Here is a 16,295-nt window from a genome sequence, read left to right as displayed (position 1 = left end):
TATTTGAGTGTCAGTATGAACTCCTAACTTTCATTTTCCCTTTTAAATGGAGGATGATATTCAGAGACCACAATCTGACATGAGAGTAAACGTTACTATAAAAGCCAAAATCATTGATTTAAAAAATTCTTTGTGTGTGAAAAACCAGCTTTGAAGAAGGTTCTATTGTATCATATTTTCACTTTTAAAGTGAAATATTTAAAATTTTCTGTCTGATGCCAGGAGAAATTACTCTGACCAACTCTTTTTAATGATACTTAAAGTGAAACCAAACTGGGGCTACTTCACATGAAAGTTCAGTGGCCACATATTTCCTCCTTCATTTTCCTAAGATAATTATTGCCAACACTTTGGTTTTTTAAAGGTTATATTTTGTCTAGGTTTCAGTTTCCATCTGGTGGATTTCTTTTAAAGCACAAAACACTGCTATTGAGAAGTTTAATACATAGTTTAAAAGCTTTTTTTTTTTTCCTAGCCGATTTCATGCCAATATTGGGAACCAACCTCAATCCAGAATTCATTTCAGTCTGCAATAATGCCACATGGGCAATTGGAGAGATATCCATTCAAATGGGTAAGATTCCCGCCCCCCCCCCCCCCATTTACAAACATTAAAATTTTTAGATAACTTAATATTTTTGTAATTGCCTTTTTCTAATGAGCTTTACCTATGTAAATACATAACATATCACAGTAAAGGGGGCAACATATTTTCCATTGATATTTTAACAATGAAATGTTTCTTTTTTTGTTTTCTCTCTCGGGGATGATCTAGGTATAGAGATGCAGCCTTACATTCCTATGGTGTTGCACCAGCTTGTAGAAATCATTAACAGACCCAACACACCAAAGACGTTGTTAGAGAATACAGGTACCATACGACTGAACTGTTAACGGTGAAGAGAACAATCTGCCTTGTCATTTTAAGTTAAGATGCGTAGAGAAACCAAAGCAAAGCTAGCTTTAGAAACCCAGCTTATTAATTAGTGCCTGTTTGGGATTCTCAGTCATGAAATGAACTGTTTGAGCTTCATTCCATAGCCAGTTTTCAGAAACTTTCCAAAAAACACTTTTTCCTCTGCTACAGTGTTTTAATATTCCCTCAAATGGACCCCAGCTCAGATAACTATATGAATTTTTCATTAATTCAGAGTAACTGCTAGCTGGGGAGAATTTTTTTTTAATATGTAAAAATGTAGCCCAAAATAGATTGTATTGTAGTAGTTAGTCTGTTAATAATGGCATACGTATTTTGTATTTTGTTGTATACTTTTCTTCAAATTGGGAACTTGAGCAGTGTCTTGTGGGATTTTTATTCAGAAGGCTTGTTTCTCTTTTGCATTTATAGAGAGCATGTTTATATTAAAGAGTACCTTCCATACTATAGAACACATTGCAGGGTGATTTCTTCTTGCTCTGCCTAACTTCTTGCTAATGATTTTTTGAAGTATGAATCTTGTTTTCAATCAGGCATGTCTTTTTCTTCATATACTAAGACAGTTCCAGTAGTATATTCATAGTCAATGAATGCCTTACTAAAATACTGGACAAAGATTTGAATAAGTTTTTCTAAATAAATTTATCCTCAAAGGTAATTTAATTTTATGGTTTTTAATTGTAGAAAGTTTATTATATCCTAATGTGATTATTGGTATGGAAGGAAGTCTTTTAATTATGAAACAGTTATATGGCTGTTTGGCTGTATGGGTACTGTTTGTATCTTAAAGTGAATTAGATTTTCCTTCTAAAAAGCACAAAAACCTATGTGTAGGATGGTTATGAAATCTTGTCAGGTGTTTATCTCTTTAGAATGCAGTACCTATACATGACATTCAGATTTGAAACACTTGCCATTATAAAATTACTGTTGAACATTAAGAAACTTCTTATTTATTTTTAAATGTGAATGCATAACTGCAAATAAATGTTGAGTGTAATGTATATTAAAGTTTCTTGTGGGATATCAGCTGGTGAATTTGCTATATAGTTTCTCGAACAAATTGGCTTTATAAGATTATATTCTAAATATGAATCTACCCTAAGTAAATCAAGAGGTAGTTGATAATGCCTTTCAAGTTGATGGATTGAATTTGTATAATTAGGAAATACACTTGGAATTCACTGTATTATTCTTATCGCAAGTGACTGTAGAAAATGTTTCTCTTATTCCTTACCCAAAGGAGGAGAGATTAATTATTAAAATTGTGAGCAATATCTGTAGATTTTAGCAACTTAATTATTAATACCATTGTCTTAATAGTTCATACAGTCAATTCCTTAGTGTTTGCAGTTACTTGCTTTTTTTCTAATTAGTATATCCTACACTGAACTTTTTCAATGGACCATCATCTGCTTTATCGCATGTTTCATTGGATTGTTCATACTTGCCTGTTTAATGAGAATGTTGCATAGTTTGTGTCTTTTGAACATAGGTTTTCTTTCTCTTGCTTCATATGAATCTGCTGGATTTTAGTATTATCTGTGTAGTTTGCTTCAAGTAATCCTTAAACATTTTTCTTTACTCCCTCCCCACCCTTTTTTTATGAGAGGTTAACCTGTAAGTTTTTGAGAGAACACCATTAAAGCACCTCATGGTTTGTTTTCTGTTTGTATTTTTTTTCCCATTGTGTATAAATGTATTTATATGTATGTACCTTTGAACTGCAGAATGCAGTTCTGAGTTGCCCTTGTTTTAGCTCTTTGTAAGTTTAAGAACTTAACTAAGTTTTGATGGTCAATTTATATTTGATTCCCACTTCCGATTTTTAAAAATAAAATACTAGCATGTAATCATGTGCTTTATTATCTATCATTTTGTGCTGTGCATTTCATAGCAAGGACAGAATATTTGTTCCTTTGGTCCACATATCACATGCCATTATAGTGGACTAAATTTTCTTTTTGTCAAATAGGGTTTGAAATTAGAATTATCATTATCACCATCAGAGGTTTTTTTGGAATGGGATTTTGACATAGCACAGCAGTTTTCCAATCCATTTATTCAGTATGTACCATAACACCTAAAATTTGATAGCTGATTTTGATGTCAGGCAACAAAAGGTCCACTGGTTTATTTTGGAAATGTTGACAAACAAACAAAAAATATACCAAAATTTTGATTAAATTCCTAGATAATTGCAAAGAATAAAAATCACTTTTAAAAAGCAGTATGAAGAAGTGAGAAAGATTTTAACTTCTGAAAAGTATGTTTGAGCAGACAATTCAGAAATGTAATCATTTACATTTACTGTTACTTCTTGGCGGGGGGCTAGATTTCATTATTAAACTCTGGAATTTTAACTGACTTTGAAGGAAGAATCTATATCTATTGAATCCGCTCATCGTTTTTATTAACAGAATATCTTTTAACACTTGATTGAGCGAGAAAAGCAGTTCATCATGGTTTTTGGTGTTCTCTCAATCTTTAAAGTTTTTTTAATTCCTTTTGTTTTTCTTTTTCCAAGAGTATGCCATATATGTTGCTGCCCCTTATTATAGGGGGTGGTAATAAACAGCACTGGTGAAATCTTATGTTTATTATCATACACAAATTCTGTTGGTTTCTGTTTCTGAGTTATTTGTTGTTTTTTCTTTATTTTTTCTCCTTCCCCCTCATTTGCTCATGTCTTGGTTGGCGTTTGGTGGTGTATAACCGTGATTGCGTTACCTTAGCAATAACAATTGGTCGTCTTGGTTACGTTTGTCCTCAAGAGGTGGCCCCCATGCTACAGCAGTTTATAAGACCCTGGTGTGTATTATTCAATCTTTTTTTTTTAATTCATTTTTCTTCACTCTTTCTTTCTCTTTCTATCTCACTTTTAGATATATTTTCAGTTGGTTACAAAAATCACAATCCTTAATCATTGCCAACCATGTGACTAATCTTGTCCTATCGGGTTTGTGAGGTTTTCAGTAGCATCGTCATGTATATTTATTTTATGTTGTGGCTAACGACTAATTGATGCATGGGATAAGATTGTCACATGCTTGCTGTGTTAAAAAGCTTGATTATACATAAAAAGCATTTAAATATCCACCAGTAAAATAAAGATGCATGCAAATTCTATAAATTTTAGGTTTCTGCATTGTTTCCTTTTTAGAATTAATTTGAAAATTTGGATTGCATTAAGAAATACATGTTTAAATTTGTTATGTATAAAAATCTTATTTGCTTGTTAATGTAAAAATTAAACATCTACACCATAAGTTGTATAGTAATAGTTTCTATTGTGGCAGTATATCCTATGTTCTGCTTCTTTCAATTGACAGTCTTTCAATTCAAGTCATTTTTAGTAGTGTTTAATGGAATACAAGTCATAATACAGTGTTAAAAATTGATAATTTACTCTTGGCTCAAGCTAATTAATAGTGTAAATGGAAGATTAAAATCAGTTATTATTACTTAGATGCAATCTATTGGTAAGAATTGTGAATTTCAAGGTTTTCACTGTATTGAGATTAGATGGGCCTAACATAATACAGTATGAGAAGCTTAAGCTTTATGAAAATTCTTTGAATATAAACATTATCTCTACTTTGGTGCTTATTCCATTAAATACTGTCCATTAGAATTGTAGTTGAACCTACTTTTTACTTAAATGCTAAACTCAATTCTATAATTTAATAGGTGCACCTCTCTGAGAAACATAAGGGACAATGAGGAAAAGGATTCAGCATTTCGTGGGATTTGTACCATGATCAGTGTGAATCCCAGTGGAGTAATCCAAGTAAGATTTTAATTTTTAATGTTCTGAATTATTAAACTTTAAAGGAGGGGAGGTATTTTTAAACTATAATTATGAAAATATTACCTATTTTTACAGAAGATACATGTGTTTTCAATGCATATTTCCTAATACCTTGAATTGATAACATCTGTTTTTATTTTCTAAATCTTTTTTTCTGTCGTGGCTTATAATAACAACAGATCGGAAGAATAAAAGTTATTATTCTTGACCTGAATTAAGCCAAAGCTTCTTTCGTCCACATTTAGATCTCATTTATTTACTTTGTAAATGCTTCCTAAAGCAGTGAATGTAAATTTCCTGAGTTTGAGGCTCTCTATACTTAAGAGAATAATTAAATAGTAGGATACTCTTTCTCTTACTTAGTAAATAGAGTAATGGGTTAACCATTATCAATGCTTTAACTTTGATTTATTATCCTTATTTTGTTTCCTGTACTAGTTCAGATTATATTTAGACATCTTTAGCATTTAAAGAATTATTTGGCAACAATACCAAACGTGAATCTGATCAAACCTCTGGATCCAACTTACACATAAAATGTAAAGGAACATGTTGATTGACACCAGATGTGTGAAATCAACAAAATACAGGCTGTGGGCTTTAGGTTAAATGCCCCACGTTCCTCAACAGATACAAATTGTAAGGAAAAGAAAGTGTAAGAAGGATTTTCAAGAAAACCTTTCACTTTTAAGAGATTGGTGCTTTGAACATTTTTTACCTGGTGTGTAGAAAATAGGCATTGAACCACGTACACATAGAAGAACTGAAAAATAAAATCTTTTAGCTAATTTCACTAGCTGCAAAAGCATTGAGTTTCTTGGTTTTTCCCCAATGCTTAAGAACTTTTTGTCACTTTAAATATGTTTTAGAGGTATCTGATATGTAGTATATACCATATTAAGAAGGAGCATTTTCCTATAGGGATTTTTTGTTGTTGTTTTGCTTTTTGAATTAACGTTTAAGAACATGAAAGTAACACATGTGTAGTCATGAAATCACTACCAATTACAAATTTTGCATGATTATATACTTTAAATTTTTAACATTGGCTTTCAATATTGGGAAGACATAGGAATCATAATTTGAATAAACCATAAATTTTAGACACATGCATTTTATTTGCCTGAATATGTGTTTTATGTGTATATTTTAGTATTAGTGAATTTTGGAGTTAATGAGGTTCTTTGAATTTAATAGTAAAATTCGAAGTAGTCGACATCTCACACCATCAGCAATATTTTGTATGTTGAACTGTTTCAGTAAGATAGTTGAGATTGAAAAATACTTAAGTGAAGTATTTCAAGTATATACCTATTATCATCTTGTTCTCTTAGTCAGAATAACCTGATTGTCTTTTAAATAACAGTCTGAGCATTGGGAGTTTTCTTGTTTGTCTGAGTTGAGTTGGATTAGGTGCTATTGGTAACTAATTTTTGTTCTAACTTAATGGTCATTTCATTTACATTTCTGCCTGAAGATGGATCTTGAAATTTAGGCCTATTAATTTTCATATACTTTAAATCAAATTTATTTGATTTATATTTAACTAGCTTAAAATTATTTCTCAGCCAATCAAAACTGTAAAATTACTGAATTTATAGAATTCTCTAATTCTATAAATGAAGGTTTTTGAACTGGTGCTTATTTGATGTTTTCAGTCTTTTGCTGATGCTCTACATTTACTAGACTGGGGTTTTGTTTTGTAATGTAAAATGAAATACAGGAGGGCACTAAATTCTAATATAAACGGCATGAGTTAGAGATTCCTTGATAAGGTGGAGTCTTAGGACAACCATTAAGAAATCACTTACAATTCCTTATCATAGCTGTTAAAATTTCCTTTCTTTTTACCAAAGATTCTGTTGGTATATATATTCTGAGGTTTACATATGTCTTTTGTTGTGTTCGTATTTGACAAATAAGAATCAATATAAGATGTATTTCTTGCTTGTTACAGGATTTTATATTTTTTTGTGATGCTGTTGCATCATGGATTAATCCAAAAGATGATCTGAGAGACATGTTCTGTAAGGTAACTAAAAAGTCTTTATGATGCATATCTTGTAACTGTTGCAGTCCTAGTTGGGAAGTAAATTATGTTTTTATTTCATATGACACTGAGACTCTTTGAGTCAATATTGGTAGACTGTGTAACCTTTGTCTTGGTAAAGAAATTGACTTTCTTTTCTTGATATACTTTGTATATCAAGTCACTTGTAGTGACTTTTGTATATACAAGTCACTTGTAGTGACTTTGTATCAATAGAGCACATACTTCTAAAATATTTTCTCAAGCAGTACCACTGATTCATGTAGACCCATTATCCCAACTATACTAAATAAGTAGTTTGTTAGTTGCCTGGTTATGTCTGACCCTTTGCAACCTGTACCCTTGCCAGGCTCCTCTGTCCATGGAATTCTTCAGGAATACTGGAGTGGGTTGCCATTCTCTTCTCCAGGGGATCTTCCCGACCCAGAGATCAAACCTCGGTCTCTTGCATTGCAGGCAGATTCCTTAGCATCTGAGCCACCAGGGAGGCCCGTGCAAAATAGCATGTATTTTCAAAAATGACTGGCTAAGATTGGAGTATAATATGATCTGTTGAACAAAGTCAGTCTTAGTAGTCATAACAAGGATTAAACCTATCTGTTTCAGTAATGTCCCCTTGGGTTAATTCTAGTCACCCCTCAGTAGTGAACTATATAGTTGCAGCCATGAACCCAAAGCTTTGTATATTTTCAGTTTGAAAATATGGCATAAAAATTTTAATCCCTTGGGTGAATTCTATACCTTTATGCTTGCTTCTCATTACTATTTTGGCAGAGTTGCTTATAGTACTTCTTTTACTAGGACACTTACTGAATTCTAATCTTCTCAAAGTAAAGTGTGCCTCATATCTATCCTATGAGGTGCTTTTGGGTAAGACACGGAATGATACAGATTTCAACAAAGTTTGAGAATACTTTAAAATGGATAAAATTTTGGAATAATCAGTAGTGTTTGATTTCAGAAGCTATGCAGATACGAGTTTCTCTTTTGTTACTGATTATTTAATGATGATTTACTCTTTGCAGATCCTTCATGGATTTAAAAATCAAGTTGGAGATGAAAATTGGAGGCGTTTCTCTGACCAGTTCCCTCTTCCCTTAAAAGAGCGTCTTGCAGCTTTTTATGGTGTTTAATCTCATATACTTAAGCTGCAGTCCCAAAATTAGGGGTAAGTTGTAAGAAATTTGGAGTTTTTCAGGATGGAAAAATTTAAGTTAGGACTTCAATCTAGAACTACTGAAGAGAATAAAAGCTGTTTGTTTTCCACAGAGGTTGAGTAAAAGAGTCTTATATTATATTTGACTTAAAATTTACTTATGTGAAGCCTACAGATTTATTTATTTATTTATTTATGAACCAGCAAAGCAAGATAAAATGCATGATTCCACTTTGAATCCTCTTAGAAGGAAATCCAAGTTGGTACGCTAGTTAAATTTCAACCTGTCCTTTTCTTAATTTTTGCCCTTTAAGAGATCACCAACAATCACTGGCAGGGTAGAGATGGTTTTAGTTTTAAATATAGTCTTTTATATATCAAGAGCTTTCTGTGTTGTGAGCTTTAGGGAAAACCCAGGTAGAACTGGAACTCAATTTGGTCTCAGTAGAAATAATTATTCAATATTTATTCTTCATATTTTATTGAGTCCCCACCTTGTGCCCAGCACACGGTTTGTTTGTTTGAGAGATTCATTTTTGATTTGGGGTAGTAAAGAGGTAAGTCCACTTGGACTCTTGTTCTTTGAGTGTTTCTGACCTCAGTCAAACTAACAATTCTGGTATTTTAGCCTTAGTTCCCTCATTAGGTTATTTTGAGGATTAAATACTGTGCTATATGTGGTGCCAGGACTTAGTATATTGCCTGACGCACTTAGTTGGCTCTTTTATAAATATTAGAAATATGGGTGATGATGTTTTAATTCAAGAGTAACAGCTCCCGTTGAGATCCATTGTACACATAGGGATAAAGAATTAGACCCATATCACCCTACAAGCCATATTTTATCTGTTTAAAGTTCTACACGCCTCTCTGTGCCTGATATCACTTTCTGTATCTGATGCAAGAGACACTTGAGAGCCATAGGAGAAGGAAGCAACGTGGCTTCACTGACTAGCATGATCGTGGGCGATTTGTCCAGTTTTTCATGTTCTTTAGAGATCGTATTGTTACTTGATTAATTTTATGTTCCACTGGTCTTATAAAAGAAACAATTTTGTTTAAGTATAAAATTGTTTTGTTTTCTTACAGGTCCTTCAGTCTTGGAGACTGTGAGGGAGCCTCTGCACCCAGGGAAAATGTTACCCTTTACAGGGGGGAAGGGTAAACCAGTAGGGAATACAGTACAATCCCAACCCTACTGGGAGGGGCGGGAGGGAGGTGTTGCCGTCACTGTATTAAGTCGATGTTGGGAAACGTTTTAACATCTGGAGCCTTTGTGGGTGGAAATCTGTCTCCAATTACAACACTGCACTGGATGTGAAGAAGCAAAAAAAAAACAAACCTATCTACTCACAAAACAGTACATTCTGGAATATTATGGGGAATTGTACCAAAATAAGAACCATATAAATGATGCATAGGGATAAGAAAGAAGAGAAATTCTATAGCGCACAATAAAGGAAACCTAAGAATGGGGATTAGAAACAGTAAAGGGTTTTTTTTTGTTTTTGTTTTTTTAATTTAAAAAGTTTTATAAAATTTCCCACATGATGGGGCCTTGTTTTTGCATGCTGATGAAGAACTACACAAATGAAAGCTAATAGAGTTAAAATCAGCTTGCCTGCCCATAGTAGAAGCAGGTTCTTGGAAGTTACAATTTAAGGTACCCCAAAAAGTTGGAAATAAAACAAAACAAATTTAAACAATGAAGCACCCTGTGAAATGCCAAATGAGTCACTCCTTTTACCCTCGTGGGGTGGGCAGGGAGGGAGAAGTAAATGGGGCTGGACATATCGAACTAAAGATTGACATCTTGATTTTTCATTAAGACATTAACGTAGTGGATATAATTTGATGGTTGTACATCATTAGATTTAATTTCTAGGCCAAGATATTGTTCTTTTTAAAGTGCAGTTTAAGGTTCAGGCATGCGTTCTGGCTCATAGTGATTGAAAGTACTTTAAATTAGTGGGAAAGTAGCATGCTTGCATCACATAGAGTGAGATTGGTATTCAGTTACCTCTGTTGCGCCAGTTTGTGTTGCAGTTTACCGATTCAATATAGCCCTGCATTTAAAATTCCTTTTTAAGATTTGTGAATTTTATTTTTATTAAGAATATAGATATAAAGTACTGTAGTTTACAGCTAGGCCTTGAAATAATCTTTTTAGGATCTGTTAGGAATAAGGTTGGTATTGTATCGTGTGTAACCTGCACAATGTGGAAAGCTGATAAACCTGTGCAAAATCTTTGCCTCTGTGCTGTCAGTGTGATGTGCTTTCTGCATGGTTATATACTACTAGTGATTTTATCAAAACTTCTCTAAAACTTAAATTACATGGTAAAAGATCTGTAAGAGGCTGCATAAATGTTAGTTGGCACATAAGGACAATTGTAGAAGTTGAAGACATGATCGCTATATTTCAATGTTTATTCCCACTCAACATTGCCTTCTAAGCTTTCTTTTTTTGTTCAAAGCATGATCTTAAAGATATGTTTAAGTTAATGGATGTAATGCAGGGTTCCTACACTGTATTGGCGCATGTTGGTGGCCCTCTGTGCCCTAGATACATGCACACGGGGTGCAAGTAAAAAGCTACAGAGTGAAAGTTGGTTTGGATCCTCTTCATTTCATTTGTTTAGCTTTTCTGTTATTTTTCTCTACTTACATGTATTCCTGTGAATAAATCCTTGTTAAGTTAACCCTTTACTTTTCCTTCCATGTGTATTTTCTTATATACTGTGAATGTGAAAACCTAACTGGTACACTTGATCTTGTGTCCATATGGAAGTGCAAGTCTTTATTAATTTGGATTGCCTAAACAGTGTATCCCATGATGATGAAGGAAAATGGAGAGATTTTTCTTTTTAACTCTGCTGGTCAGAGATGAAGCCACACCTTTCCATTTTTCAATGCTGCATATTTAATCTGCAACAGAAATGTTAAGCCATAACAACCTTTTTATATTTTAGTTTGTCACCTTTGCATTGCAGAATAAATACTGAATAACCATTTTTGTAAGCAGTTGCTCCTCTTTGCATGGTTCTATTCCTCTAAAGGTGTTGAATGATACAGCCATTGCACTGAAGTTTGAGCTGTATGCGTGTGAATTTATAAATACCGTTTCAAAAAAATTCAAATGCATGGTAGCATGCAGAAAGGTTTTTGTTGTGTGTGTGTATGTATTTTTTTTAACATGTTCTTTCACCTTCTTTTCTCTACTTTGGCTTTGCAAATTTCAGTCTGTAGAGCCTGAAATTAAATCATATTTTCAGTGTCCAGTTGTTTTTAATCGTAAGTTGGATCCAAAGGGTATGTAGCATTTTGCTTTCTAGTACCAATGCCTCATTGGGAGCTCAGAATGTGCTTCCTAGTTAGTGTTTAAAACCTGATTAGGGTAGCTATTTTATCCTCAACTTCTAGTGATCTGTAGTTCTCCAAAACTTTTTAATATGGGAGATATTTTAATATTCTGGAATAAGTAGTAAAGATTTTAAATTGAGAGAAAAGACAAAATTCTCAAGAACTCTTTTAAAACATACAAAAACGGTCTTCAATAAAGTTATCTGGACCTGTGATTGACAATTCTCTATTGACTGAAAAGCATTATTGTTACCTATTGAGTGGAAAAATTAATTTCTAATTAGATATGTAACAAGTTGTGCCCCTTTTTTGTAGTCAGTGTGTTTTTAAATTAAAAGGAAATTTAATTTAAAAATACAACATATAAATAAATAGACTGCAACCTGAGATGGGGTTGGGGTTTTGGGGTTTTTTCCCCCACCTTGAGGTTATAGTTTCTTCCTAATTGTATTTCAGATACATAGTATAACATAGGAATTTGCAGAAGCCATTTAAGTTTAAGTTATCTTTTGAGGTAAGCTCTGATTTAGCATTTATTCTGATAAAACTTAATACATCATGGGATATATATATATATATATATATAAAGCAACTTAATTCTTGTGGTGTAGTCTTAATAGTTCTGAATGTTGACTGAATGTCTATGAGATTGTGAGTTTGTCCTTGTTACATTCCAGTGTTTCGCCTCTTGGCATGCTTAAGGCACGGCTTCCTTCATCTGCTCCTTCCACACTAACATGCTGTTAGTGTGCCCAACTACAGAAATAGCCGCTGCTAAGTGATGTAGATTTTCTACTTGAATATTTTTATGTTGTAGGAACCTCAGGAGGTCAGTGTTTACTGTTTTATATATGCCTTCTTTTTCCTGTTTGAGCTTCTCTCTTTGAAGGATTCTAACAGAACAAAAGCTGCTGATCAACCTAAGTTGGAAACAGAAAGTGTATTTAATATAGTTTAAATGCATGTTTGGCAGTTCCATGTTACAGTCCATTAGTAAGTGAACCTAGTGCCACAGATATTCATTTATTCAGGAAAGAACTTTGCTTTTTGTATTGTCTAATCTCTTTAATAACTTCATACTGTGTAAAAAAAAAATCACACTTTTTTATATTTTTTGGTTGGTTATTTTCCAAATAATCAACATGTAAATAATCTTTAAGAGCCAGTTCTGATGCTTTACATTATTGCTACTTGATTTTGTGACGCAAGTTAGATTTCAGAATAGATTTTAAAACACTTAACCAAGCCATTACATCTTAAAAACAAAATAAGTAGCATACATTTTGTAATTAACATATTGATAAACACTGTGATTTTTTTGTTAAGACTTTTTCATTGATCTGAATTGCTTAAATTGCATATATTGTAAAATAGGATCAGATGTATATTTTAAAATAATCTCAACTGACTTTCCTCTATTGAAATGCTTTGTCTACTCAGTTATAAAATATTCAGATACAAGTTTTATCTCAGGTGAATACTCTTGTATCCTTCTTTCTTTGGTGACATATGCTTATAAAGGGTCATCATACTTACATTCTTTGTTTTTGTTTTTTTAGTGTATTTCATGAAGAATCTTTCCATTTAGTCTGATTTTCTAATTAGTCTAGCAGACCATGGCGGTATAAGTCCTTCCTGGCGAGCCCTTTGGCATGCAGGTTTACTTTGAAAGTGAATTCAGTTTGGTTCTCCTTTTCTCCAAACTCTTTTTAAGATAGTAGAGTGGAAAATTTTCTGTCATGTATTAAATAACCCTGCATATAGCTGAAATGCCAGAACTAAACTAATTCTGTCTTAAATCTTTTAGTCTAAATTTAACTTAAATCCTTTGCCATAAAGAAAAAAGTAGGTTTTTTTGCTCCATATAGTTCATCTATATTATTCATATTGAATGTATTAACAGATAACGGTGCAAAAACATTCTTCCCAAGAGAAGAGTGTATCATGCGTAACTGCAATTTAAATCCTTTCTTTAGTAGTTCTTTAAACTACACACAGCTTCGCTTATTATTTTTGCAAGTAATACAAGGGGGAAAACACTTAACAGTCACTGCTAGTACTGTTACTGAAACGTAGGCATTGAAATCTTGACACAAACTATGGTCTTCAGATTAAGGGCCTAAAATAATCTAGAATAAAAGTCAGATCAATAAAGAGCTGTTTAACTATTATCTAGTAATACCATGCAAATGCATTATATACTTAGTACTTAGTCATACTGTATTAAATATAGAGATGTTTCTAATGCCTCTTAAAAATTCAGTTTTATTTAAAATTTTCTTTCACTTGTACACTTTGCAGGTGACTTGTGACTAATTTTTTCAGTCTTACATAGATCTTCCCCCATTGGTATTATATGTGAGGGATTCTTTATCTTTATGCCTAATTATTCTTATTAATTTTTAAGGTATACATTTAAATTTTAAGGTATACATGTTTATTGTGATTTGTATCCCAGAATGTATTGTTTTTATTTTTTTTTTTTATGTGTGCATGATTTTGAGGGAAGTTAAAGTGGTGATTGTTTTTTTCACCTCTTGTATGTTTTAAAATCAAACCAAATCTATTTGCCAAGCATTATATCACTAACTAGGAAAATAGGATTTTTCCCTTTTATTACTATTTTTGTTCATCTACCATAGAATCCCCTTGAAGATGGCTTGGTATTTTTCACAATTAGCTATTTTGCAAGTCCAACTATCTTCCTAAAAGCTTACTATAACATGGTTAGCCTATAAGGCAGTGTTGATTTCCTTCCCAATACCAGCCTCATAAGGGGGTTCTGCTGTTCTATCCCCATATTGCCTCGTTGTTCCTCTGTGGATATATAACCAAATTAAGATTGGATGAGTTTTATGGAGATAATAATAAGACAATACTGTATAAGTAATTTTACTTAATAGATTATCATCTGTGAGAAGATGTTTAAACGTGGTTAATGACTTCATATTATAAAACAGTTTTACACTTAATATTCATGTTAATATTGGGTGCAATAATTTAGTAGTTATAGCTTTAGTTATAAATAACTGGATCTTTCTGCTGACAACTTAGGTTGTATGAGTTATGCTTAAAAGCTTTAAATCTGATGTTTCTTGTACCTGCCACACTATGTTAGAATGTGTCCTTCAAACATATCCTCCTGCAACTTCTCAAACTGTACTAAATTGATATTTCTTGAAGTCAAACTCTGTGCTAACAGATCTTCATTTTAAATAGAATACGGTTTTAATTTTTGATAAGCTGCTGAATTTTAAAGAGAGTTTTTTGGGGCCACCAAATATTTTGGATCATGCAGAGAATATATATTGTACTGTAGTAATTTTGTATTTACATTTGTATGATGTGACATAATAGATGTGAATGTTAATCACTGCTTGACTATGTTAATAAAGTTGTTTAACTATAGATGTTTCACTCTGATTTTTAATGACAGGAAATGAGCTTTCTTCCCCCACTCCTCCCCCCATTTTGGGTCCAGATAGGTCTTGTGTTCCTTGTTTTTTGTTTTGAGGGGCCTTTTTTTTTTTTAGCTTACACTTTAATACACTCTTGTTTGACACCATCTATTTTTTTAAACTGAGTATTAGTTATATAGTGTAGTAAAACTATTTTCCTCACATTTAACTTCTATTATTGATGTATTTCTACAGAGTTGATTCTAGGTTCAGCTTCCAGAGGGGGGAGGAAAAGTTTCTTTTTCTGCAAAAAAAAGAAAACTAAGTAAAGTCGTGAATAAAACATTGAAAAGGATAGATTGCATGAATGTGTATGAATGTGTGGCCTATTTAGGCTTTCTGGTCATCCTCCAGAAAAAAAAGACTTGTAATTTTGGAAATTAATATTTACAAAAGCAGTAGTTTCCTCTTAAGGTTGTGACTTGTTATTACAGTTGCATGTTATTAATTAAAAATATATTTCAGAGGAAATGTGTTCATAACTGTCAAGTGCTTTTTTTTTCTGTTTTTTAGATTTAGAGCAAGCAAAGTGCCTGAGGTTAGATGAGTGCAACCCAGAAAACTTAAAGAGAAATGAGACTTGGGATTTTTTTTTTTTTTCCTTTTGTTACCTGTACATGGAAACATTGAGATACCTTACTTGTGTTGGAGAAGAGGGGGAGGGAATGACATCTGGCTATCATGCTGTTCTAAAACATCAAGAAAGATTCCAGGACTTAGGTTGTGGAAGAAGATAAAACCAGACTAATCCTTAAGTTTTCCATGATTCTGATTGGCTGCTACAGTCTTAAAATGTGCCTGAATCTAAAAATCTTTTGTAAATCTTTAACATTGTAATGAAACTAAAGTACAACTTTTAAGATGTTTTCACGTTATACTTACTGTTACAGATGGGTGTTTTTTATCTTGTAATGAGTTTGTTATCAGCCTGACTCCAGTCATTTGCATTACATGTGATTCTTTAGGAATGATTGGAAAAGTAGCAGGTGAACCTCACAGCTCTGAGCTTGGACTTCCTTCCTGCTCTGGTGAGCGCAGAAGCTGCCCTCTTGTCCTTAATCTCAGAGTCTTGTGCTGACCTGATGTAAAAGAACCTGCTGAACCATCCTCATAGATCTCCAGTGTTCAACACAATTTGCAAATTACAGTTTAGAAATTCAACTCAATTTCTAAATCATTGGGAAAAATAATACCAGAAAATTCTTACACTAAGAACCTTTAAGATTTTGTGTCAGTTATTAGTGTAAATGCTATGCATATTACAGCCATGTTGTTCTGACAATTGAAATTTTATACTAGGTATCCCTTTTCAAACTTATGTGACCTTTTGAAGAACTTCATTAAACAATTTTAAGAAAAACAGTTTTAAATGAATTTCATACAACTACCCAATGATACAATGATGATGTTTCTGTGCACACATGAATAATAAATTTGCCTGTTAATATGCACAATACCTATACCATCTTCTATAAATAATTTACATGGTAGCTATACCATCTTCTATAATTTACACAACC

General features: G+C 32.7%; 1 protein-coding gene across 3 annotated transcripts in view; it reads left to right on the top strand.

The window, feature by feature from the left end:
* TNPO1 (transportin 1) overlaps nt 1–14,725 on the top strand; it is an 89,582-nt gene extending 74,857 nt beyond the window's left edge. For all 3 annotated transcript variants that reach the window (XM_043488434.1, XM_043488436.1, XM_043488435.1), the window contains exons 19-25: nt 476–574; nt 776–871; nt 3,673–3,748; nt 4,628–4,727; nt 6,706–6,780; nt 7,824–7,966; nt 9,044–14,725. In XM_043488434.1, coding sequence (XP_043344369.1) covers nt 476–574; nt 776–871; nt 3,673–3,748; nt 4,628–4,727; nt 6,706–6,780; nt 7,824–7,931 — 554 coding nt within the window. In that variant the 3' untranslated portion in view covers nt 7,932–7,966; nt 9,044–14,725. The remainder of the gene's footprint in view (nt 1–475; nt 575–775; nt 872–3,672; nt 3,749–4,627; nt 4,728–6,705; nt 6,781–7,823; nt 7,967–9,043) is intronic.
* The last annotated feature ends 1,570 nt before the right edge of the window (nt 14,726–16,295 follow it).

This window comes from Cervus canadensis, chromosome 16 (genome assembly GCF_019320065.1).
Source record: "Cervus canadensis isolate Bull #8, Minnesota chromosome 16, ASM1932006v1, whole genome shotgun sequence".
Taxonomy (NCBI): domain Eukaryota; kingdom Metazoa; phylum Chordata; class Mammalia; order Artiodactyla; family Cervidae; genus Cervus; species Cervus canadensis.
This window is presented reverse-complemented; position numbering and strand designations above follow the sequence as displayed.